The sequence below is a fragment of the Rhinopithecus bieti genome, unplaced genomic scaffold (genome assembly GCF_001698545.2).
Source record: "Rhinopithecus bieti isolate Rb0 unplaced genomic scaffold, ASM169854v2 scaffold_26131, whole genome shotgun sequence".
Lineage (NCBI taxonomy): Eukaryota > Metazoa > Chordata > Mammalia > Primates > Cercopithecidae > Rhinopithecus > Rhinopithecus bieti.
The window spans coordinates 2,171,486-2,198,166 of record NW_016812390.1 but is presented as its reverse complement, the minus strand read 5'-3'; the positions used below and the strand labels follow the sequence as shown (position 1 = coordinate 2,198,166).

The window sequence follows — 26,681 nt, the reverse complement described above, 5'->3', positions numbered from 1 at the left end:
GCCCATTCATCAAACAAGACTGCCCCAGGGCATCAGCACATTAGCCAGACACTTGGGTTTTTTGTTTTTGTTTTTTTTTTAAGGAAGATGGGAAAGAGTGGACAGAAGGTAAGATTTGTTGGGCACCTACTAGGTTCCAGACCCATACTTGGCCCTCTGTGAAATGTTTCGCAACATTCCCCAGTGTAGACGTCATTCCCCACGGTTTTACAGTTGAGGAAATGGAGGCTCTGAGTTAGAGTGATTTGCTGAGGTCACCCAGCTAGAAACCAGCCAGAACTGGGATTCAGGGTCCAAGTTAGGCGGTGTCCTCTCTCAGCCCCACCCCATTAGGCAGTGTCCCCTCTCAGCCCAACCCCAGCTCCCTTCCTGGCCCATCAGTGCATGGAAACCCCATGGTTAGAGATTCTTTTGGCTTAAGACATCAACTCTTGTCAAAATGCACTTCTAAAATGAGATGGCATTCAGTTGTTATCAATTAAAACTTATCAATAAATAATTTATCAAAACCATTCAAATTGGATGGCTTGCTGAGCTGAGAACAGGGTTTGATGGTAGAAAGAAAGCAGAAAAAGCTTCTGGAATCTTAAAATAAATCTCAGATTCCATCCATGTCTGCCTCCTTTACTCATCCCAGGTAAGGTGGGGAAACTGAGGCTTGGGGAGATGAGGTGACTTGCCCAGGAAGAGTTAGGATGCAAACCTGGAGGTCACCTGCTGTGCCTAACCACTCCAGAGAACTCCCTTGGACCCTGGTCACCCTCACTGCTCCGAGAACCGCCCTTTTCTCATCTGTCTGGGGAAGCCCCTTCATTCAGGTGGGTAATTTCCCGAATGCCATCTCATTTCTCTTAGGAGATACCTGCAAGGGTGGTCTGTTCTATTGCTGTGGAAATGGGATGAGATCATATGCCCAATGGCATATAGTTCATAAAAAGCTGAGCAAAGACATACAAAATGTTTCTTATTCACCAGGCTCTGTTCTAAGCACTGAATATAGATCCACGTGAGGTGGGGGCTGCTATTATCTGCTATTATCTGCATTTTACAGATGCAGAAACTGAGGCCCATGTGATACAACCTGTAAGGATTCAAACTTGGACAGCTGGCCCCAGAGTTTGACCCATTCCCTTGCCTCAAGGTCTTGAGAACCATTCCAGTCCTACTGACTCCAGGCCTACATTCTCGCCCAGATCATCCATGTGGAGCCTGTGAGTGAACCCTGGGCTTGGCCACCATGGCCTGTGTGCCCTCCAGGATCAGATCCTCCATCCCAGCAGTGGGGACAGCCTGCTGTGAAGGACGTGCCTCTCCATCCTGCCCAGGAGCAGAGGAAGAACCTCCCTCAAATCCTGCCCTCCCCTCCACCTCCTTGACCAAGCCATCTATTCCTTCGTTCATCAGATATTTCTTGAGCATCTACTATGTGCCAGGCACTGTTCTATGGCATGAGGAAAGTCAGATGAGGAGTTTAGACATGGCTTTGTCTTCATAGAAGGACAGGCAGCAGGATAATGCCACTCCGTGGTAGTTGAGGACTTTGAAGAAGGTGACACAGGGCAGTGGTGGGAGTGGGGGACATCTGGAGTGGTGACTTGAGCGGGGAGGTCAGGAGGCTCTCTAGGGGCAGAGAAGGCATCAGGCCAAGTGGTAGCCTGAGTGATGGCTCTGACGTGGTGTGGTCAGCTAGTGGCAGGAGCCGGTGAGCCAGGGCGGCACCAGAGGAGGTGAGGCTGAGGGCATGTATGGATTCTGCCAGCCCTTCCTCTCCCCAGAATCAGAGAAAAGATTTCTCGAGCCACAGAAACAAAGCCAGAGGGCTCCTACTGGAATGATAGCTTCAAGGAGGATGGGAGACTTGCTCAATGTCACCAGTGACTCAGCAAGACCAGAAGATCCCCTGGGCTCCCTCACCTCCCCCATGCCCTCCTTACCTTTCAATCCACCCACATCTCCCAGGTCAAGTTTTCATCCAGAAGCCCAGAGACCTTCCCTCCTGGGATATCCCAGGTGACTTCAGCTCAGAACTCAGGTAAGATGGAACCCGTCAGTCCCTCCTGTGTACTTCTCATTCACTGGGGGAGCCCCAAGCAAGGCCTCTCTGCCTCTCAGTCTCAGCTTCCCCATCTGTGAAGTGGGAACCCTTAGGAGGACATTGCCAAGTCGTGAAAATTAAATGAGACCTCTGTGGAATGAAGCCTCTGTGGAGCTCCCAGAAGGTGGGTGATAAAGAACGATACGTATTATCACTGAGATGAAAATGGGGAGCCAGCTGACGCCCTCTGTGGTTCCAGCTCCATAACGATCCCGGCGGGTACAGAGGAAATAAACTGATGTCCAAGCCTGCCCAAAAGATTCCATTCCACCGCCCTGTGCAGCCACTGTAAATGGTTTGCACCGGAATATTATCTGGGTGTATTTACGGTATCTTACTGGAAACCACAAAGTGCATTGTATTTTTTTTTCTTTTGCTATTTAAAGCCAATGGGTCAGAGAGCAAGCAATCTGCAGTGACACAAGCTGAAATATATGATTTGGAAAATATACAGATGGAAAAAGGTTGCACTTGCCAGCCCCATGGCATGGCAGTTCATAGCCCCTCTGGGCTCAGAATGCCGCGTGGGGCTGTCTCATCAAGAGGAACCAGGGAGCCTCTCAATGAATAACTGGAAGATTTGGGGGTGCAGGGAGCTGTGTCTGGACTGAGCTTGGTAAGGTAACAGGCCCACAGCTAGGGAAACTGGGGAGGGGTGTGTGCAAGCCCCAGCCTCTGTCTTTCTCCATCCAAGGGTCTCTCTCCCTACTGAGCAAGGCCAGAGCACACTGCTGACCACTTGCCAACGGTCAGCATCTGCTCCTTCCTGGCTTCACAGCTTTGCACATGCTGTTCCCTCAGCCTGCAATTGTCTTCCTTGTTCCATCTGCCTGCTAAGGGGCAGGGAATGTAGCACAGGAGGTTTTAAAGCAGAGCCCTGGAGGTGGATAAATCTGGGTTTACGTCCTGGCTCCCTTTTCCTGGCAGTGGGACCTTGAGTGAGTTAACTCACCTCTCAAGGCCTCAGTTTCCTCATTTGTAAAGTGGGAATAACAAAATATCTACCTCCCAGGGTTGTTGGGAGGATTAAATAACCAAACGCACATGACAAGCTTAGCCTGCACTTGGTAAGGGATCAATAAACAATAGCTCTTACCAGATGCATTATTGGTTAGCACCATATCCATCAAGCCACGGCTCCAAAGTTCCCTACTCTGAGGGGCCTCCCAAATGTCCCTTCCTTCCGCTTGTGGCCCAGCACCCTGTCCATCCTTATTTTGTATTGAATTGAATGATCAGTCTTTCGCCGCTAGGCTGTGGGGGCCTGGATTATTTATCTGTGAAGCCTCAACAGTTGAATGAATGAATGTGCGTGTGAAAGCAAGTGTGTGTGTGTGTGTATGTGTGTGTGTGTGTGTGTCTGCATGTTGCATGCGCACGCACGCCTGCTTGCCTGCCTGTCTACCATATGAAAGCTGGGAAGAGAACATTATAACAAAAGACTCATCTCAGAGAATAGTGTCAGGAGAGCTAAAACCCAGGATGAACTGAGGCTTGCAAAAAAAAAATGCAAACGAGACAAAAAGTCCTTTGTTAGCTGCATTCTAAGCAAGAATAAGGAAAGAATAGGTCTTTTGCTTGGGCAAGATGGCGCATTGTTAAGAAATGGCAGAGAGAAAATGGAGCTGGCCCGCCCCCTGCTTCTGTCTCTCTCACTGGAAAGGTCTTCAAATCCATCCTTCTAAGCAATCACCAGCTCACCAGACATGTGTTGCACTCTCACAGCCCTAGATGAGTAAAATGATGGAGTCCTTTTTGCAAGATGTGGGGACTCCCAGACGCAGGGATCCCCAGACATGGGACCCTCAGCCCACGTCACCTTGGGGAGAGGAGAGAGCTGCTCAAGTGACTGCCCAAGAGAAGTGGTGACACATTCTACAGAGGCAGAAGCCCAGAAATGCACCAGAGTTTCCCAGATTGTAGACAGAGGAGGGTGGACTCCAGGGGTTGACTCCTAGGTCATTTGTGCCCATCCCTGGAAAAATTCCGGCAGGGGGGTACCAAACAGGAGGTCGTGAGCATGTGGAAAAGAATGCACCCATCCCCAGGAGCACACGGCGGGAAATCACCATTTCTTTGCCGATGATAATGCCGGAGACATAGCAACTTTCTGTATGTGCAAGGAATTTGATTATCTTCCTACATCCTGTCTCTCCTCTGATTAAATACCTCTGACAACTTCCCTCCCAAGCAAACCCCCTGAAGCTGGTCCCAAAACCCTGCAGGATGCCTGGTCCCACCTCTTCCCCCAGCCTCTTCTACCCTCCCTACCCTGCAGTCCCTCGTGCCAAGCCACTCTGGATCCCAGGGCTCCTGTTTGGGTCACCCAGCCAAGCCCTTCCTGCTGCCACTGCCTTTCCCCTCCTGGGTTGTGGACGGCCCCTACTTCAGGTGACCCGTACAGGCAGCTTCTGTGCTCATCTCCCAGTGCCTATTTCTCTTCCACTAGATCCTCAGAGCACTTTTCAGCCTTGTCTTCCTAGTGTGTCCCCACCGGACAGCAAGTGCCCTGGACAGAGCCTGCACCCCAGCATTTACTGCAGAGATTCTAGTAAATATCTGTAGGATGAAGACGTGAATAAATGAGTGGACATACAAGTGGAGGAGTCTTATCCCATGAACATTTAACTTGCATAAATTGAACGAAATATACCAGAAAAAAATAAAATATTATATACTTATATTGTGGATATATACACTTCATTCTATACACTGCATATACACACACACACACACACACACACATATATACACACACATATGTATACTTATATATACTTTTTACATGTATGTGCATACTTTCCTGTACTTGTATGGAAACTCAGGTATTCTGAATTTTATGCATGATTGAAGGGACTTTCAATGGTAATGTGGATTAGAATGGATTTCACTGCCCATGGCAATGTCAGAAGTGAGGATGTGCCTCTTCTGTACCCTTGGGGAAAGATATGGAAATTGGTGATAGGTGGATATACTTTTTGGTAGATTCCAAGTTGATGTATAAACCACATTCTCAGTATGGTCAATCTGTGAGGGTCTCCAGGGTGATATTCCCCAGTGTGTGTGCCCCTGAAGAGCAGCTCCACTAGACAGTCAGTGAGTCCATGGATGGAAATGAGTGGACCCTCCAGATTGAGTCAGCTCAAGCTGCTGTCTTGTCCGCAGGATGTTTCAGCACCTTTAATATGCTGGCAGGCATCCTGACTCTCCAGGAGCAGGCAGTATAACATGCTGAGTTCCCCCATTTTAAAAGGACACCCATGGGAATGTCCTTTTCTCCCCAGGGCAGCTGGCAGTAGGCAGTGGGTGGAGCCTGGGAACTGGTGATTTGCTGAGCAGACCCTGGGCACAGCTCCTCTTGAATCATGTCATAGCGGTCTTTCCTAGGCATTAGACCTAGTCAACATTTTTATCCCATTTTAAGCCAATGCAGAGATGGGCAGGAGAGCTAACAGAATGGTTGATCAAATTGACATTAAAAAGATCTTGATGAGTGAGACTTTCCAGCTAGGATGGATCTCAAAGAAAATGTGCAGAAATGAACATGCAGTTTTGTATTTGGGGTGAGAAATGAACAGCAGTCACTCACACGACAGAGAAAATGGAGCACCTACTGTGCATGAGGTGCTCCCAGACCCGGCAATCAGAAGATAAACAAAGCAAAGCCTATCTTCAAGGGCTCAGAGCAATTGGGGCCACACAAGGTAGAAAGGAGCTGGCCTGCCTGGGGACTATGCACTTCTTCACGTGTTCCATGAGGACCTACTGTGTGCCAGGCCCCAGGACAGATGCTGGAGGTATGGGGAGAAGAGGATCAGCAGATCTGGGCCCATGGAGCCTCATAATGGCAGAGAAGACTAATGTCCGATGGGTTCTTGCAAAAGTAAACAAAGTCGCTTCCAAAAGTGGTAAGTGCTTTAAAGACAACCGTGCAGGGTGCCCTGTCAGGGAAGGGTGGAGGATGCTGTCTTGGGCAGGATGGTCCAGGAAGACCTCCTGGAGGAGGTGGCCTTTGAGTGGAGACCTGCATATGCAGGAGAGGACAGGTTGCCCACCATCACTCAGCTGCTTCTCCCAAGTACCCTCTGTGCCATCTCCTGCTGCAGAGAAGAGTTGGGGCAGGGGGCTGCTCTGGTACTTGTGGTGTCCCTAGATCCACTGAGCATCTCCACGGGGACTGTATCTTCCATGTCCCAGGCACTGGATCAGAGGCTCCTGATCCCTCACAGAGCTGCCTTCTGGCCAGAGAGGCAGACAATAATAACAACACAGCTACGATGTATGGGCACTTCCTGTGTGCCAGGCACTGTTCTGAGTGCAGTAAGTAACCTCATCCTCCCACCACCTGTGAGAATGGTGCCATTATCACTCCCGTTTGGTCAAGGCCCACTGTTGGTAAATGACCAAGCAGGAAGCGTCAGGGCTGAACCACTACACATTGCTGCACAGATGAGCAAGTTAGAGAATACATCCTGGAGTAACAAAGTGACATAAAGAAAAATGCTACACAGTGAGAGTGGACAAGGACAGGCGGTGTACACTAGAGAGGGGGTAATGAAGGCTTCTCCGAGGCCTGACAGGTGAGCAGAGGATAGAAAGACAGAGGGAGCGAGCCAAGCTGGCAAAGAGCATCCAAGCAGAGGGAACAGGGAGGGAAAGGCCCTGAGGTGGGAGGGACTTTGGCATAGGTCCATAAAGGAGCAGGGAATGGGTGTGCATTTTATTCTCAGAACAACAGGAAACCACGGGAGGGTTTTACACAGCAGGATGCCACACTCAGAGCAACACGGAGAAGATGTCATGCTGGATGGCTGCATGGGTTGCAGGATGAAAGGGAGGAGGTGAGGTGCATTTGGAGGTTGATGTCATTATCCAGGCAACAAGTACCTGAAGATGGCAGTTTGAATGGGGACGTGGTGGTGAAGGTGGTGAAAACTGGACAGATTGGGGGATATAGTTTGGAGGCAGAGTCAAACGGTCAGCTTACACTGGTAATCACCAAGAAAATGGAGAGCGTGTGTCCTGGGTTCCTCAAGCTTGTGTGCATATGACACGTCACACAGGCCTCCTGGAAGTGGGGAGGGGATGTCACCAATGGACAACAATGTGCCAGGCTCTTACACCCCGTATCATGTAACGCCGCTACCACCCAGCAAGGTGGGTGCTTGGCTCGCCCACTCTGCAGACTGTCAGAAAGGTGAAGTACTCATTTAAAGTCATGTGCAAGGTAAGGGTGGGGCTGGGATGCAAACCCGGCCATGTGACTCCGATTTCAGTACTCACTTGGCAGCCCCACACCTGCAACAAGACAAGGGGTTCTCAAATACATGGCAGACTTGAGAATCTCACCTGTGGCAGGATTGCACAAACAGAAGAATCCCTCCAGCGAGGGGGGACTCACGACCGATTTCAGCTCTGCCACGAAACAGCCACATGATCGTGGACACCCTCTGCCTGACTCATAGCCTGTCTCCCAGGAACAAGATGGAGGTGGACACACTTTCTTTCAGGGGTGCCAAGGACCCAGTGAAGTGACGGATGAGAAAGGGCTGTCTTGGCTCCTGGTCCACACTGATCCTCAGTGAAAAGATACAAGATAGAGTGAAGCTCCCCACAGCCCACTCATCCCGAGGAACCCACTCACCCCGAGGAACCCACTCACCCCGAGGCATTGCCTGGTCTAACCCTGGTTTCCCTGCACTGTGACTACAAACACACCGGCCAAATCCAATGGGAGAACCCACAACCCAACAGAAAAATGGGAACAAAGCATGAAGAGGTAACTCATGGGAGAGCGAACATGCACAGCCAGTACATACAGGAAGAGATTTCAACCTCATCACTTCTCAGGGAAGTGCAGATCAGGATGCTGTTGAGATTGTCTTTCTCACCCACTCACTGGGCAGACATGCAGCTGGCCAGTCCCAGCGTTGGAGCTGTGCCGCCAGCGGGGGAGGAGCTTGGCACAATAGCAATTCAATCCAACCAAAATGAAGTCATTTACTTTGGGGGAAGATCTCCATATGATACATTAAACATAAATAAGCAAGGGAATGGGATACTCAAGATTCAAGATAGGGAAAGTATAGCCAGGGAGGGAGAGGCAGGGGAGACACGAGGGAGGCTCACAGAGGTGGATGACAAGTTGTGTTGGGGGTGAATTTGAGGGAGGTCACAGTATTATTTAAGAAAAGCAAATGGCTGGGTGCAGTGGCTCACACCTGTAATCCTATTGCTTTGGGAGGCCAAGACAGGATTGCTTGAAGCTGGGAATTTGAGACCAACCTGGGCAACACAGTGAGACCCCTGTCTCTACAAAACAACAGAAAAGAATTAGCCAGGTGAGGTGGCGTGTGCCTGTAATTCCAGTGGAAGGATTGCATGAGCCCAGGAGGTGGAGGCTGCAGTGAGCTATATTTGCACCACTGCACTACAGCCTGGGTGACAGAGTGAGACCCTGACAGAAAAGGAAAGGAAGGAAGGAAGGAAGGAAGGAAGGAAGGAAGGCAGGCAGGCAGGCAGGCAGGCAGGAAGAAAGAAAGAGACAAAGGGGGAGAAAGAAAGTGAGAGAGAGAACGTGAGAGAGAGAGAAAGGGAGAGAGAGAGAAAGTGAGAGAGAAAGAAAGAGAAAGAGGGAAAGAGAGAGAGGGGAGGAAGGAAGGAAGGAAGGAAGGAAGGAAGGAAGGAAGGAAGGCAGGCAGGCAGGCAGAGAGAGAAAGGAAGGAATAAAGCAAGGAAGGAAGGGAGAAAGAAGAGAGAAAGAAAGAGGAAGAAAAGAAAGAGGAAGAAAGAAAAGAAAGAGAGAGAGGAAGAGGGAAACAGAGAGAGGGAGGGAGGGAGAGGAAGGAAGGAAGAAGAAGGAAAAGAGGGAGAGAAAGGAAGGAAGGAAGGGAGAAAGAGAGAGAAAGAAAGAGAAAGAAAGGAAAGAAAGAAACAAAGAAAGGAAGAAAGAAAAGAAAGAAAGGAGAGAGGGGGAGGGAGGGAAAAAGGGAGGGAGGGAGAGAGGGAGGAAGGGAGAGAGAGAAGGAGAGAAAGAAAGATAAAAGAAAGAAAAGAAGGAAAGAAGGAGACAAGAGAAAGAAAGGAAGGAAGGAGGGGAGAAAGAGAGACAGAAAGAAAGAGAGAAAGAAAGGAAAGAAAGAGAAAGAAAAGAAAGAAAGAAAGAAAGAAAGAAAGAAAGAAAGAAAGAAAGAGAAAGAAAAAGAGAGGGAAGGGGTGAGGGAGGGAGGAAGGGAGGAAGAGAAAGAGAGAAAGAGAAGGAGAGAAAGAAAGAAAAAAAGAAGGAAGGAAGGAAAGAAAGAAAGAAGGAAAGAAAGAAAGAAAGAGAAAGAAAGAAGGAAAGAAAGAAAGAGAAAAGAGAGAGAGAGAAAGAAAAGTCTAGAGGGAAGTGAAGGCCTTCTTATACCCCCCGACAAGGGTCACACTGTGCCTTGGTAGCAGTTGGTCAAACTGATGTGGGGCCACACACCCCACTCAAATAATCCCTGGCATTCAAGGGTCTTGACAGCTAGCCTGCCATCTCACAGGCGACTCCCTGAGCCACCATCTCCTGAGGCTGCAGGCCCCTGTTCACTCCCTCCACAGCTCTCACATGACCATGTCTTTGCTCTGTTGTTTCCTCTGTCTAGGATCCCACTCACTGGTAAATTTCTCCCCACCCTCCAAGTCCCAGATGAAGGGCCATCTCCACTGTCCAGACCCCTCCCTCCATCCCGAGGTCTCACTTCTGAGAGCCCACCACACCCCCTATGCCTCTCCCTAAAGCCTGAACCATGCTGCACTCTGGTCACTCATTGCTGTGGACTGAGTCAATACCTCAGAGTGTGACTGCATTTGGAGATAGAAAATTTAAAGAAGTATTATAATTAAGTTAAAATGAGACTGTTAGTGTGGGCCCTAGTCCTATATGACTCATGTCCTTATAAAAAAGGAGACCAGGACACAGGAGATTCCTGGGGCACATATACAAGGGGAAAGGCCATGTGAGAACCCAGGGAGAAGGTGACAAGCCCAATAGAGAGGCCTCTGAGAAAGCAGCCCTGCTGACACCTGGATGACGGATGTCCAGCTTCTGAAACTGGACAGTACATTTCTGCTGTTTAAGCTACCGGGTCTGTGGAGATTTGTTCTGGCAGCCCTAGCAGACTAGTACACTCGTGAGCAGTTCCTCTCCCGTGAGAGATGGTCTGGGTGGGGCTACCTGGCTGGGCCAGAAAAAGCACTGTTGCCCTTGGCCACTGTGATTAGTTTGGGATGGGCACACAACCAAAAGTAAAGCCCCATTAGCTGGTCCAATCTGAGTGAATCTTAGAACTTCTGCAAGTGCTGCTAGAGAAAGGCCAAGGCTCTTTCTGGGGGGACTTGAACCTGGAAGTTGTGGCACTGCAGGTGCAAAGGCCATCCTGCTGGTGCTGGGGTTGATGGATGCCAATGCTACCTCTGCTCCTGTCCATTTCAAAAGTCAGCACTATGCTCTGGCTCTCCAGTTCCTTAAGCATACATAGGTCCCCCTTTTACCAGAGGTGGCTTGAATTGGGGTTCAATTTCTAACATGCAACGGGACTTTACCTGGTACATCCCCATTGCTGCCCCTCAGCTCTATGCAGGAAACCTGAACACTCAGAAGGGAGCCAAGCATGGGATAAAGAACTCTTCCTCTTCAATCACAGAGCTCCAGCTGGTCTCATGTCTGCTCTGAATACAAGATTACACTTCCCAGCTTCTCTTGCAGCTAGATGTGGCCATGTGACTAAGTTCTGGCCAATAATATGTAAGCAGAAGTATGGGGTGGAGCTTTGGGAAGTTTCTCTTTAAAGGCAGACAGTGGGTCCTGGTGTTCAAAGTCAGGACTTGATGGCCACAGCTCCAAAGGCCAGATCCTCACCCCTGCAAGACAGCCCTTGTTAGCTGGTCATTCCCAGAAAGTGGCAATACCATGGGGGTGAGAGCACTGAGGAGGTGCCCAGTGACCCTAAATGTGATGCTTGCTTCCTGATGTCCTGGAGCAGGACACCTTTCTATATATGAGGAAACCTAAGCTCAGGGGTGTTTTAGACTGTCAGGGCTCTCATCTTGACTCATCTTCCGCTTCCCACTGCAACTACCCTAGAAGTCCAGACCAGAGTGACTCCCTCCTTCCTTAGCAGGCCTTTAGGTTGTCACCCTCCCTCCCTCCTAGCTGGCCCTTAGTTTGTCACTCTCCCTCCTTCCTGGCTGGTGGCTTTCAAAGCAGGTCTCCATGGCTATCACTGAGGCTGAGCCACCATCACCTCCTTCCTGGAAGACTCAGCCAGACTCCTGACTCCCACTGCCATCCTACCCTACAGTTCATGCTTTTCCCAGCAGCCAGAGTGATGATGCTAAACCCGAAGTCGGATGCTGTCCCTCCCTTATTGTCTCCCTTCAGAAGGTCTCCATTCCCATGAAGGGAAATCCAGATCCCCTGCCCTGGCCTGAGGGATGCTGCACCATCCAGCTCCTGGCTCCCTGAGCCTTCCCCTTCAGCCTTTGTCGCTCTACTCCAGCCACCCCAGGCCCCTCGCTGTTCCTCAAGCCACCCCCAAGCATGTTCCACCTCAGGGCCTTTGCACCTACTGTTCCCTTTGCCTGACATGCTCTTCCCCCAGACATGCCCATAGCTTACCTCCGTCACAAATCCAGAGCCCTTCCCTGGCCACACACACTGGAACAGGAGCCTCCAGCCACAGTGGACACCCAATAACTTGGTGAATGCATGAATAAATCAACAAGTATTAAAATGAATGAATGACCTTATACCCACTCTTTCATGAATCTTCTAAAATTCCTATAAGGTTGAATGGATTCCTATTCCTATTAGGGGGTATGGATTCAACCAGAGACATGACCCTCATTGGGAGTCCTGAATGCAAGTCAATGCATAATATATGCATATCAACATCTATTATGTTGCTACTTTTGTGGGCCAAAAATCATTTCATAGTGGCAATTTCATAAGCTTAACCTATCCTCTGAGTGCAGTCACTCCCACACTCAAAATCCTCCAATGGCTCCCACTCAGAAATTCAAACTTGTTAAATTGACCCTACATACCTCCTGGCTCCAGCTCCTGCTTCCTTCCAGGCTCACCAGACCAACTGCCCTGCATCGCTATCCCAAGGATTTTCTTGTGCACCTCTCTTTGCTGGAATTCCCCCAGCCACCTCTGCCTGCCAAGCCCACTAGAATGCCTCTTGCCAGTGGCCTCTGCTCCTCCCTGGTGTGCACTGGCAGTATTCCTCCTCAGCCTCACTTCTACAACCATGGCCAGCTGGGGGCTGCTCAACAGGAGGGGATCCTTGTCCAGGCACTGCCCTGCACTGTAGCCCTCCTGCTGCACCCCAGACCTCTGTGGGGACTATTCCAATGCCAGCCGATATATTGACTGTTCTGAGACTGAAAGTTATGCTGGAATGAACCCAGTCCTGAGAGGCCCTGCCATTCACTTTTGTTGACTTTGAGCAAGTCCCTTTTGAGCCTCAGTCTCCTCATCTATAACATCTTACATATCAGAAGTCACAAATTTAAAACAATGCTGGAGCCCATGCCTGGGTCCCAGGAATGGTGTGTGAGTGTGTGTGTGTGATATCTGAGTAGAAGAAAGCACAAAACCCACAAATGACAAGCAAGGGGAGGCTCACAAGACAGATTAGGCAACCTTAACTGGAGTCTCAGTGTTGATGCCACTCACTATGTGACCTGGGACAGTCCCATTCTCTCTCTGGGCCTCTGTTTCCACCTAAAAAGTAAGCCCTGGAATTGGGAAGAGGGAGAAGCAGGGCAGATGGTGCAAGGCAAAAGTCTACACAACAAAGATCCTGGAAAAGGCTTACCTCCGGAAAGGTCTCTGCCAACTTCACCAGTGGCCCAAAAAACTGGTTGCTGGTTTGCACCTCTGTCAATAAACTATTGGGGTGGTATGGATTCAACCAGAGACCCGGCCCTCACTGGGAGTCCTGAATGCAAGTCGATGCACCTGCAGGACCCCATACTGAGATCCTGTCTGCAGTTCTGTAAGGTGCAAATAAGAAGGCACTCACAGAATATGGTGACAAAACCAGGCCTGCTGCAGGGATGGGTAAGGCCTTCCAAAAGGCAATGGGAAGAAAGTGTTCAGTGGCAAGCATGGGAGTGAAGCCCCTGCCCTCATGAAGCTGACATTGCAAACCAGTTCAGAATGGATTCAGACAGTGTGAAGTGCTTGGCCGATGGGATGGAACTTTGAGGTGAGAGGGGACTTTCGACAAGGTTGCAAAGGTCTAGAAGACCTGGACAGGGTCAGGAGCATGGGGCTGAGGAAAGGAGCTAAGGCAGAAGAAATAGCTGGTGTCCAGCATGGTATGTTTGGGAAAAAGAACAAGGCTGGTGAGCAAGGTCAAGAGGGAAGATGGAAGCAGAGGTCAGCAGCAGCTAGATGAGCAGTGGGGATTTCATTCTGATGCAAGAAAGCCTCCAGAGGGGTTTAAGCAGCACAGTGACATGATCTGACTTCCATATAAAAGGATGATCCTGCCTGCTGGGTGCAGAAGAGACTGCAGGATGGCCAGGAGCAACAGGGAAATGAGATGGGGGAGCATGGGACAACCTGGGAACCCAGACGTGACAGCAGTGTGACCTAAGGAGGAGGTGGCAGGGATGCCCAAAGATATCCGAGGCTGACCTGGCTTTCAGGGAAGTTCACAGTGCAGAAGAAGCCAGCCTGTGGCAATTTCTGGTCCCCTAATGCACATGCACACAAGCCAGAAGACACACAGCATGGCCTCCTACCACTGACCAGGGCCTCCTGGAGACCAGCATTGCTCTCTCTGACCCTTTTCCACCAGACTTTTGTTATAATTGCTTCAGAAGTCAAATGTGTGGCTCAAAACTCTATGTGTACGTATGTGTCTGCACGCACCATTCCCATAAAACAGTTTCAAAGTCAAAAGCCCACAGGGATCAAGTGGATCATGTCACAGGATTGCACAGGCTGGGCAGCAGTGGGGAGTGGTGGGGACTGTGGCAGTGAATGGGCTGCCCATTCACTGCTACAACCAAAGGGAGCTGTGTTCTCAGTTTCAGGTCTTTGCAACCACGTGGGCACACATGTAAATTATGAGTAGATCTGCCAACTTTTCAAAAGAAACCAGAAATTCCTATATTTTAGGTGAAACAACAAGTTTTAAAATTTGGGCTTCAATTCAAAACACAGCATCAGCACTGTATCAGAGGTTAGCATTTGGGTCACTGGTTGCTGGTTTGCACCTCTGTCAATAAACGATTGAAGGGGTATGGATTCAACCAGAGACCTGACCCTCATTGGGAGTCCTGAATGCAAGTCAATGCACATGCAGGACCTCACACTGAGGGACATTCTAGCAAGGGCAGGCGACAGAGTTCCAGAGGGCATCTGAGGGTATTCTGGTGTCCCTATAGCCTGATGTCCCTATAACCTGTAAGACTCTGCTGAGGTGTTTGGGTGAGCACATACCCACTTTCAGCTCCTTCCCGAAGACAGTGCGCTCTCCCAGTGCAGAGCAGTTCCAGCGGCCATTGCGGAACTGAAACTGACACTCGTCCAGGCCCATTTGCGAGCCTTCTCCTATGACGATGATGGCGTCGGGCCGGCTCTGGCAGATCGCCCGCTGTCTAGGAGCTAGGCCTGGGATCTTGTTACAGATGATGCTTGCGCCCAGAGCTACCACTGAGGAGAAGCCACTGGAGGGAGAGACACAGAGAGATGGAGTATTAGGCCAGCAAGGGGGCATGGACTAGGAACCCTTCCTAGGTGTCCAGCACCGGCCACCCCACTGTCCCCAGCAGTGGTCTCCCAACTTTTTTGATTCTGCACCCCTAACTCATGTCCATTTGAATAGAAACCCTATAATTTCTACATAGGCTCTTGTATCAATGCGTATACTCAATATCAGTGAAACACACACACTTGATTTTTGTTTTAGAAACAAGAAAAGATGATGTATGTCACAAACATTACATTGAGTGAAAAAGGCAAATTGCCTTTGAGTTTGTGGTAGGATGCAATTGAGATGAAGTTCAAAAGCATGCAAAAGAAACCCTATATTGCTAGGGAATCATCTCTTTGGTAAAATTGTAAAGGCAAGCAAGGAAATGATGACTTCAAAGTCTCATGCAGCAGGTGCCTCTGAAGGAGTGATGGGTGTGCAGATGTTCACTTTAAAAAAAAATCTGTTTTTTAACGTATATGTAACATATACTGTCATGTATGTATATGTTTTATTATTGAAAAAAACCTTAAAAAGTAATTTTAAGTAGAAGTCCTGGCATTTTCTTCCTGCTGTCAATGGAGTACATGTATCCCACTCCAGGCATGACTGGCTTAGAGGATGTGTGTGACTATTATGAGGGCAATTCCTATCTTCTTCAACTATTCACTGATATGTATCAGATACCCATCATGTGCCAGGTACCATGCTAGGGGACAGCTGTGCACCTGACAGGCAAGGCCCTGCCCTCAAGGAACTAGGGAGGGTGACAACACAGGTGTCACAAATGAATAAAACAGGCCATCTCTGACAGTGATATGTACTATGAAGAAAGTAAAGGAAGATGCTGGGATGGCAACCAGAGTGTGCAGGTGGTGAGGAAAGTGAGGGCCACTTTAGTTGAGGTGATCAAGGAGGACTTCCTTGAGGAGGTGACATCAGAACAGAACAGAGATCTGAATTGCCAGGAGGCATCTGTGGGAAAATCTGGAGAAGGGTGTTCTATGCAGAGGGAACAGGAAATGCAAAGTTCTAGGAGACAAGCTCGAAGTCTTCAAGGAATAGAAACAACCCATGGAAACTGCTACAAAACCAGGGCTTGAGATGCAGGAAGATCCTGGTGAGAGGAAATGGCTGAGGGCTGGCATTTTCTCAGGTGCATCAGGCAGCACCAGGAAGCACTGAAGGGTGTAAGCAGGACCTTGACATGACCTGGTGGTCCCTGCTCCATGAAGCAAAGACCTGTGGGGTGCCAGAGCAGGAGCAGAGGCACCAGGCAGGTTAGGGTTGGTGGTGGCTTGGCCTGGTGGCAGTGGTAGGGCTGCAGGTAGAGCCACTGGGCAAGTGCCTCATCCTGGGGCTCAGCTGTGGGCAGTTGTTCTGGAGTTGTGATTTGTTAGAGCGAGGTTCTCCTGTACCAATAACTCGAGGAGGTGACGTGGACCCATGCCCTCCAAGAGCACAACTGATCACTCCTGCCATTTCCCTAGGCTCCTGCCATGTGCCAGCCTTCTCCCTGCAGCAGGCACTCTGTCCTTGCTGACCCCCTCCCTGGAAGTGCTCTCGCCCCTGATCTTCACAAGCTTGGCTTCTTGTCATTATTCACATGACCTCAAGGGTCACCTCCCTGATCAGCCCAGCTAAGGGAGCCTCCCTCTCCTCCCTTCCCCTAATAAATTCCTATCACAATCTCTGTTTTGTTTACTGGATATTCTTGATTACTCATGGTAATCATGTATTCATCATGTTTTCATGTATGTGTTTTTAATTTGCATGCTCACTTGATCACTTGTCTCCTTCCTGAGAGGATGAGCTCCCTGCGGGCAGGGAGGCTGTCTGCTGGTTCACTAAATGTCTACCGAATAAATGGATTGTGGCACTTCAAAGATATGGCTCCGGGTGAGTACCTATTACATGGCAGGTGCCCCCAAATATGCATCAAATGCATCAGTAAACTTGGGCAGTGTCCCTACTATGTGCCAAGGCAGTATGGTGGGTGCTGCCACAAACAGCAGCTCATGTGACCTTTCCACACAGCCCTGTGGGGCAAGAATCATCATATAAATTTCAAATATCTGAAAATTGAGGCTCACAGAGGTTGGGACCCAGAGGAAGGTTCTCAGCTAGCAGGTGTTGGAGGTGGGACAGCCTGGCTTTGCATCTGCATCTCAGCCCTAAACCAGGGTCTAACACACACTAGAATGCTGGGAATGTCTGAGGAAGAAGCAACATGAGAAGATTAAGTGGAGATGTTTTGGCATCATTTGTCAGGAGGACCCTCTGAGCACCTAGCTGGCCACCAGGAAATTTCTACACCAGCAGAGAGTGGACGGATTGGCATACCGAGGCCAAAAATTCCTAGGTACAATAGACTAGCCCCTAAGGGTCTGGCCTAGGTTTCCATCTAAGCTTCCCTCACTTATTAGTTGTCCGATCTTAGGCAAGTTTCCTTCCTTCTGCACTTCAGTTTCTCCATGGCTAAATTAGGGTATTGATAACTAGTCCCCACCTAATTGGCTGCTGTGGAAACCACATTTGCTAGAACATGGAAAGTGCTTAGAAGGTGTCAGGCACATAGTGAGCGCCCATAAATGTGGTGGTGGTGTTGTAATTATCACTATTCTTATTGGATCTGATTGTGGCAATAGGCTAGTGCAAGTAACAGAACTATCCGAGTAAAACAAGAATACCACATATGCCCCACCATCAACCAGAAGCGGGTAGAGCCCAGTCATACGTGGGGAAATGGAAAAACCTTTTAGGGATGTTGAGACTTCACCCCTCACGCCCACTATACAGATGAGTAGCCCGAGGCACAGGGAGCAGCAGGGCCTGGCCCGAAGTCACCTGCAACTCCCACCTCCCCGACCTGGACCTCTCCCCACCCCAGAGGGCAGCTTGGGGCGGAAGGCCAGCGCCCTGCAGGACTCCCTCCCTCCCTGCCCTCCCTCCCTTCCCTCCCGCGGCAGCTGGGCCCGCAGGGCAATCCCGGAGCCGCGGCCTGCGGGAGGGCGCCCGCGGGGCGGGGCGGCCAGGGAGGTTATTTTCTGCATGTTTCCTTTTTCTCTCCCCGCCACCCGGTCCCTCTCCCGTTTCTAATATAAAAAGGAGATAAGCGCACAGCGGCCGAGCCAATCGGCTCCGACCGGCTTCCGATGCTGGATGTGCGGCGGGGCGTCGGGCCGGGCCAAGATGAAGAATTAAAGCAGTGGAAAAATAAGAAAAGCCACCAGACGCGGGAATCAAATAACACTTAAAACACACGGCAGCTGGCGGTACTGGCGCGAGCCCGTAGCCGCCCTCCGCCGCTAGGTCCGGCTGGCCCCCTAGTTCTCTGCAGCACCTGCTCGCGGGCAGCGGCCCGAAATTGTGAAATCCCCGCTCCAGAACGTGGACGGGGATGACGGGGTAGTGGGGGTAGTAGTGACAAAAACACAAAGGTCACTCACACACAACCCCCTCGCCGCAGCCCTGCGGTCCACCCCTCGCTCAAAAGGGGGCAGTAGGGCGTTCACTTGATGGGGGGTGGAGGGGCAGGGTGTGCGAGCCTACAAGCGGGCCCTTCAGCGCAGAACCTTTTCATGCCTAGACCCCGCACCGCCGGCCCACTGCTCCGAGCTTCCACACGGGTTATTGTCTTAACTACAAAGGGTGACCGGCTTTGCACAATCAGCTCCAGGACGCGTCCCAAGCTGCCCCTCCCACTTCCAGCAGATCGCCCCTGAGCCCACCTCCACAGAAAACGTTGGGTGAAGCCAGAGGGATGCTCGGGCGCCGGCAGCCTCTGCTGCCAGTTCCAAGGGGGCGTGGATGTCTCCGCCTCTCTCTAGCGCTTGTTCTCCCTCGGTGTCTCGGGCCCGCTCTTGTCACCTTTTGTGTTGTTGTTGGGGGCGGACGTGCTGTCCTTGGCCCGGGAAGGGCTCTGGGAGTCTAAGGGGTCCTGGAAATCGGGTGGTGCCAAGGTTACCGAGCGGCGGTTTATGTTTTTGCCAGGGAAAGTCCTTCCCCCTTGGTACCTGCTTCCCTGTTTGCACGGGACCGGCCCCGCCAGCCCCTGGGAACTGCCCAGTCTCTAGGAGCGGCTGTGCCGCGCCTCCTGAGAGAGTCCTCTCGGGGCTCCCCGAGAGCGGCTGTGGTCCTGGTTGATGTTCCGCTAAGACCTGTCTGTTCCCTATGCCCGGGTTCGAAGAGTCCCGGATGGGCTGAACCTTTGCAGCAGCTAGCCCTCCCCCAGAGTCCCTCAGGGCTGGAGCCGTCCCTACCGCTGTCTCTGGTCCTGGGGATTCCGACTCAGACGTCCTCAGGAATGTGCCAGTCCCCTCCCCTACATCTCCTGGGGCGTCCCCTGCGGGGGGCCTTTGTTGCGTCCACCGCTCCCACACGCACCCACCCCGGCCTCTCAGAGAAGCTGTGGAAGTTGGTGGGCCGGCAGAAGGCTCGCAGGCGGCCACACCTCCCTCCCGGCCGTGCCAACTTTGCCAAGAACACGCGCGGAAAGGGCGCAGGCAGCCCTTTACCGATCCGGCAGGTAGACCCATGGCCCAGGCTGAGAAAGAGGTGGCCCAGGCAGCGCCGCGCTTTCCGGTTCATAGTCCCGGTTGGCCTCGGGGCCGCGGCGGGCTTGTGCTGCATCCCGCGGCCGGCCCCGGACGGGGGCAATCACATAGCCCGCCCGGGAAGGCGCGGCCGAGGGCGTCCCCGGGGCCGTCTGTCGTGCGCCCGTCCGCGCGTCGGCGCCTGAGCCTTCGCCAGGAGCGCGGGAGCCACGGAGCGGGAGGAGGAGGGAGGAGCGAGCGCGGGCGTGGGGCGACGGGCTGCGCGCAGCGACCGGTGCAAGTGTGCGAGACGCGGGGAAGTGGGGGGCGCTGCTGCCTCCCGCCCCGCCTCCCTCCTTTCCCGTCCTCCCCCGCCCCCTCCCCCGCGCCTCCCCGGGAGCGCCCGCCCCGCGCCCCTGCACCCGCGGGACAGGGCCGCCTGCACCAGGCGCGCGCTCGTGCCTTTCCATGCGCGCTCCCGGGGGCCCCCTCCCTGCCCTGGGGTGCAGGTGGGAGGCTGGGGAGCACAGCCTGTTTGGAGGCGGGAGGAGCCCGCTCGTCCCCCAGCGGTCACTAACTTGCAGGTTGCAGGGCGAGTGGGCGTTGAGAGGCTGCCCTCGGGTGGAGTGGACCATACTCGGCCGAAAGCCCTAGTGCCTTGGTCTGCTGCCCCGCTCGCTCAAGCCCGGAACAGGGAGATGGGGCTGACAGAGCACACCCCGGTTCCCCAACCCCAGCTTCAGGGGAGGGCGCCCCCTTTCGCGGAGCGACGGGCGGACTGGCTCAGCGTATTTCTTCCCTACCCCCACCTATTCGAGGGTGGTGGCGGGGGTGGCAGAAGATACTTGGGCAGCCTTCTCTGGGATCCTGCTGTTAGCCGACAGACGGAGTCGGGCTGAGGCCCAGGAGCCCGGCGCGGAACAGCAGTGGGGCGCCGGAGCCGCGGGAGTGTGAGGGGCGCAGCTGGCCGCTCAGAGCACGCTCGCGGCGACACCAGGCGGACGCGGCGGGTAGTGCACCTTGGCCTCGCTCCCGGGAACAAAACGCTTTAAGTGCCCTGGCCTATCCGAGGGGGCTGACCCCCTACTTTGGTGTACACCCCATTCAGTGAGCAGGGGAGTCTAAGTGTCCCTGGAAATTGGGTGGTGCCAAGACTCCGAGCGGCAGTTTATGTTTTGCCAGCGAATGTCCTTCCCCCGGGTACCTGTTCCCTGTTTGCACGGACCGGTCCCGCCTGCCACCTGGGGGATGTCCAGTCTCTAGGAGCGGCTGTGCCTGCGCCTCCTGAGAGTGTTCCTCTCGGGCTCCAGTGACTGAGCTCCCTGGGAGCGGCTGTGATCCTGGCTTGATGTTCCTGCTGGACCTGCTGTCCCTATGCCCGGGTCTGGCAAATCTGAACTCAGGTTTCAGCTGAAGACACTGAGGCTCAAGAGGGTGAAGGTGTTTGCCCAGAGTCACCAGCTAGTGAGTGGCAGAACCATATGGGAAACAACGTATGCCCAACTGTAGTAATCTCCTGCACCCAGGCTTGCCTATCCTTCAAGTTTGCCTTTCTAAATTACACACACACACACACGCGCGCGCGCGCGCGCCCCCATTCAGGCATTCATTCACATTCCATATTCTGTGCCAACCACGATGGTGGGCACTGTGGACATAAGGAAAAAGAAAGGTGGGAGTCTTTCCTCTTGGGGCCAGGAAGGGGGCAGATCATAAGTGAACAAGAACAGGAGTTACAGATAGTAGACCATTAAGCAGGGTGATGGGAGAGGGAATACTGGGTGTTGGAGGCTTAATTTTAGATCTGAGGAGGTGGCATTTGAGCTGAGGCCTGAAGGACACAGCATCAGGGGTCCAGCACTGCAAGAAGGGTACCAGGAGGTGCAAAAGCTCAGGGGTGGGTATAAGCCCCAGAGAGGAGATGGTGGGCTATGATAGAGAGAGAGAGAGAAGGCCTGAGCTTGAAGGGAGATGGGCTACGCAGATCCATAAGGCTGTGTGGGCATGTCAAGGAGCTTGGATTTCAGTGGTGTGTTCAGTTGGGGACATTGGAAGGATGAAGAAGGGGGTGACTGATCTGATTTGTGTGTTCAAAAGCTCCCCGTGGCTGTCCCGTGGGAACACACTGCGGGAATGGGAACAGGTGAGTAAAGTGCACCGTCAAGCAGACCTGAGAGGAGATGACAGTGGGGATCCAGGTGAGACATTGGTGGTTTGGGTTAGGGTGGTGCTCTTAGAACATGACCACAAAATTATTTGACACTCCTCCCATGAAGAAGTGGGTTCTCTGTGCTCTCCCTGCATGAATACAGGTGGGCTTGTGATGGCTTCCACCGATAAGATGTAGTAGAAGTGATGCTCAAAATTACAAGTCTTCATGATAAAAGACAACGCAGTCTTTGTTTTGTTGGCTGGAGCACCAGTGCTGGGGCCCTGAGCCACCATGGTAGAGGCCTAGAGGCCACCAGGCTGTGAGGAAGCCCAGGCATAGGCAGAGGACACCTGTGCTTGCTCCAGCCCATAGTCCCAGGTGAGTTCAGCACTGGAGTCACTTTGCCCAGGTGCCAGAAATGTGGGTAAGGGTACCCCCACCATCGTGTCATGCTGGCTTTGTGTCTGCCAAGCTAAGGCATGGTGGACGGTGGCTGTGTAGTACCCCCAGTGTACCCTGCCCAACTTCCTGAGCCCTATAACTTGTGAATATGATTGTTTTACACCACTAAGTTTGGAGGTGGTGCTTATTACACAGCAGTTGTAACTAGGACAATAAGGGTGGAAGTGGGGTGCAGAGAGGAGAAAAGGACCCAGGATACGGGGCCTGTGTCTTGCACAGACAGGACTTAAAAGGATTCAGGGGAGAGTGTGGAGGGGTACAGAAAGAGAAAGAGGAATGATAGGTGACCCCGATGTTGGCTGGAGCATTTGGGTGAATGGAGGTGCCTTGTAATGATCTGGAGATGGTTGGAGAAGCTAAGGGTTTGGTAAGGTAAATCACAAGGTCTGTCCTGGCCATGTTCTTCCTTCCTGCATTCTTCCTCCTCCTCTTCCTCCTCTTCCACTCAGAGATGCAGTCAGCACAAGCCCTGAGCAGTCTACCTCCAAAGAATCTCTCAAATATGACCTTTATTTTCTGCATTCACCATCATTCCTAGACCAAAGTTTCACTCATGTCGTGAATGCTGGGATGTACTTGTGACCCAATGTCAGGCCAGGTGCTAGGCACGTACCAACAGCTCAGTGTAGGTGCTGGGTGCATCGGAAGGTGAGGGAGGAGGAGGAAGAAGAGGAAGAATACAGGAGGGAAGAATATGGCCAAGACAGATCAGTAGATCAAATAAATCCAGTCTCTGCCCCTCCTGGAGCAACCCATCTGAGGACCGATTTCATGATCAAACATATAGGTAGCACTATTACATGCCAGGCACTGTCATTTATAGCCTCAGCGTATCAACTCACTGAATCACCTGAAAATGCCAAGAGGCAGGCGCTCCACTTGTTGGTATCATTATCACAGCCATCATTATTTGATAGTATGAGGAAAGTGAATCAGGGAGGGATTGAATAAAGTACAAAATTCCCACAGCCAGTCCATGGCCAAGCTGGGCTTCAAACCTAGAGAATACTGATTTCAGCATCTGCTCTTAATCTACCCCCCAGCCCCATTCGGCTGTGTATCTAATAGAGGAGGGCGAAAGACTTGGGACACTCCAGTAGGAAACAAGGTGTTAGGCACCAAGATGTGTGGTGTGCAGAGGGCTGTTGGAACACAGAGGAGCTCCTCATCCAGTCTCAGTGGATCAGGGAAGGCTTCCTGGAGGAAGTGTTTTAAAGTGGGATCCTAAAAGAATGAATTGGTATTAAGCAAGTAGAGTTTTTGAAACCAAAGGAAACAGGGCCACAGAGGTTCAAGGTGCCTGGATATTGGTGTGTTAGAAGGAATAAGGGTGGAAGGAGATAAGCAGGGAAGAGGCCCAATAGGGAGTCTAGGGACGCAGGGCATATTAAGAGGGGCAGGGGTGTTACATGATCAGGTTTATGTTCCACAAGGTTCATGGTAGCTGTCGTGGGAGCCAAAGGAAGAGGCAAGAGAGGAGGGCAAGTCAGGAGGTCTCAATATTACCTGTGGACAAAACGGTGGCAGACGGCGGGGAGAGAAGGGGGTGGATTTGAGAGCGAGTTTGAAGGCAGGATAGACAAGATGGGGAAGGCCTCCAGTACAGTGTCCTGTCCTGTGAGAGTGTGGCTGGTGAGAAAAATACAGAGTGGTGACCCAGAGAGCAGGAGGTCTCAGGGACTGAAACTTGGTTTTGGACATGCTGAGTTTGAAGTGTCTGTAGGTCACTGAAGGGTAACTGGTGCTTGGGGAGAGGCTTTGGGCTGTTACTTCTAGGTTGGATATCCCCAGCTAGAAGTGGGCAGACATTCAAATCAAGGCAAGGAGAGGACGCCCTGGGAGACTAAGAAGGATGAGTGGGGAAGGCCCAGTGCAGAGCCCCAGGAATTCAGCATGATTTAAAGAACCAGCTGGGGAAATGGAGTGACTAAAGGTAACAAAGACAGGCCTGAGAGGCAGGGAGTTCATCAGAGAGTGAGGGAAGGAAAAGGAATTTGTAGTGTCTGGCTTCACAGGGAAGGAAGGAGAGGCAGAACTAAAAAGGGTTCCATCTTATCAGCCTAGCATCCAGAGATCTTTATGGTCTAACTCAAAATTACCTTTACAGCCTCCACTTTCCCCAAACACTTGTGCCCATATCACAACAAATTAGTGGGTTGCCACTAGCATTTATGAAAAGAAATAGATCAGAAAATAACAGAGGACATTATGCATAAGGTTCCAACTGTGTGTGTGTGTGTGTGTGTGTGTGTGTGTGTGTGTGTGTGTGTGTTGGATGTGTATGTGTATACATTGTGGGTTGTGATTTTTAAAAAAGTTGAGAGACTACTACTGCAGCCTGTCATTCCTTTGCATATGTCTAGAGTGCCTTTAGCTGTCTTTTCTACCCGGCAAACTCCTAACTTATCCTCCAAATCCCACCCAAATGTCAACTCATCTGAAAAGCCTTCCTTGATCTACATTACTCCTATCCTAGGCACTTGGTCTCTTCCTCATTCAGTCAGTCATCAAACATTCGTTGAGGATTAAACTGTGCCAGTCCCTGGGCTGGGTTCACTGCTAGGGTACAGCAGTGAACACAATAGACATGATCTTTGAAGGGACCACCTTTTAATGCATCTCTTCCTCTGTGCTCCCACCCTTCTTGTGTTGATCTTGGCAGAGCCCTTCCCACCTCAAATGTTGTATGGGCTCACTCCCCTCCCTCTTCCATCAGAACATAATCTCCTTGTAGGAAAGATGCTGTATCCTTCATCTCTGTCTCCGGCACCCAGGACAGGGCTTTCATCAACGTGAGGACCATAGTTTGGTAAAAAGAATTCAGACTTTTGGGTCAAATAAGTCTGAGTTTGAATCCCAAATCTGCTACTTACTAGCTTCGTGATCCAGAACAGCTTATTTTTCACTTGTACAGATTTCTGTGGGCCTGATAATGTTCAGGTCATTTAATCCTTCACCTGACTGGGAGCTTCTCCAAGGATTCATTCCAAAACCTGGAACCTAGTGTGAATAACGGTTTCATGACTGTTTCAATGGGACCCATTGCATAAAGTTCTTCTTTGGCAGAGTCGTGCTAGCCCAGAATTTTTCTCCCCATTTAGCTCCCTCTGCCTGGATTAGGAAGTGAGAAGGATACCTCTTCAGCAGGTACTGTTCGTCTTTAAGCCAAATCAACTCTACATACCTGGGGCAGGTGCACAGTCAGCCAGGTGCTTTGTCGCCCCCTGCTGGATACAGAAGGAGATCAGCTTAGCTCTCACCCGCAGCAACCACTAAGGTATGGAGTCCTGCTGTATACCAGACACTGCTGTCAGTGAGGGCTCTAGAGGGGTCCACATCCTGGCTCTACCGTTTATTATCTCTGTGACCGTGGAAAAGTTACTTAAATCCCTCCTTGCCTCAGTTTATCTGTAAACTGGGAGCAGTAATGGTTTCTACCTCCTTGGGTAGTTTTGAGGTTTGAGATACTAGACGTAAAGTGCTTAGCACATTGCCGGGAACATAGCCAGTGCCGTGTACATGCTTGTAAATAAAATTGGTGCTGCCACGGATCAAGAAGGGGTGTTTGTGTTTAAGGAGGTCTCGAATGGCGGGTGTCCAATGACTTTCCACCTGCGTTTGGTCCCTCCATTTTCTTCATTTGTGCTTAGAAGAAAACTTCAGCAGCACAAACCATAGCCAAAACTTTTGGTACTAAAGTGTTGGAGCTGCTGGGAGCCCTGTACTGGGAGCATCATTTCTGTCGAATGAATAGATGAAGGAAAGAAATACTCTCACGTGGGATAGTGCTCAGAAGAAAATGAAATTCAGAGCTGTGACACTGCAGCTCAGTGGAGAACCTCAGGTAGTGTGACCAGCGAAGGTTCTCTGAAGAGCTGAGAACTGAACAAAGAAAAACACCCTTGAAGCTGCATTTTGCCTCCTCCAGAAGCCATCCCTGGCCAACTCCTCCAACAGGATATTGACTTTCACAGCCCCTGTGCTGGCCCCTGTCCAAGCAGCCACCATGCCAGCTCAGCCTCACCTGTGTGTTTGTCTGCTCCCCATCCCCTGACATGGGCACCTCCAGAAGGACCCAGAGCTGTGCACCCAGTGATGGTCACCGGAACCCGGGTAATCAGCCCGGGGAGAGTGGAGGAGTTGGAAAGAAGGAGAGGTGGGAAGCAGGTGGCAGAAGCCATTAGGGTGTCAATTGTAAAGGCCTGTAGCCTTCAACCTGTAGATGGAAAGGCACCCATATTGTCAGAGCAAGGCTATGATCCAGTTCCATGTGGGTTTTCACCAGTGAGATCAGCTTTTATTATTTTGTGGCTATCCAGCATTCAGCCGCTGTGACTGGCACCATGGTGTCTGATTGGGGAGCCCAACTCTGTGCGCCAGGCTGGTAGGAGGTTGTGCTGCCTCTGACGGAATCTCTTCTTCCTCCTTCTGCCTTGGAGCTGTTGGTCCCTGGGTCCTCTCTCCCAGGATTAGAGCGGGCAGGGCAAAAAGCTGGGGCCTGAAGACTATATTCCTACAGCTGGGGAGCAGCAGGAACACAGAGACCATCCATCTGCTCAAATAAGGAAACAGCCTCTGTCTTTGCACTGTGAGAGCATGCACGATTTACTGTGGACCTAGTATGTGCCAGGCTATCTGATGGATGCCTTATATTTATTTGCTGCTGGCAGCACTTTTCTCAGATGGCTGTATGGTTC

The 26,681-nt window shown here is 51.4% G+C and overlaps 1 protein-coding gene across 1 annotated transcript in view; it reads right to left on the bottom strand.

Moving 5' to 3' along the window:
* Window positions 1–26,165, bottom strand: part of WNT7A (Wnt family member 7A) — a 63,455-nt gene extending 37,290 nt beyond the window's left edge. The window contains exons 1-3 of the mRNA XM_017896212.1: window positions 26,009–26,165; window positions 19,949–20,048; window positions 14,583–14,809 (exon numbers count right to left, since the gene is read on the bottom strand). Of these exons, the coding sequence (XP_017751701.1) occupies window positions 14,583–14,809; window positions 19,949–20,048; window positions 26,009–26,165 (484 nt within the window). The remainder of the gene's footprint in view (window positions 1–14,582; window positions 14,810–19,948; window positions 20,049–26,008) is intronic.
* Window positions 26,166–26,681: the final 516 nt, after the last annotated feature.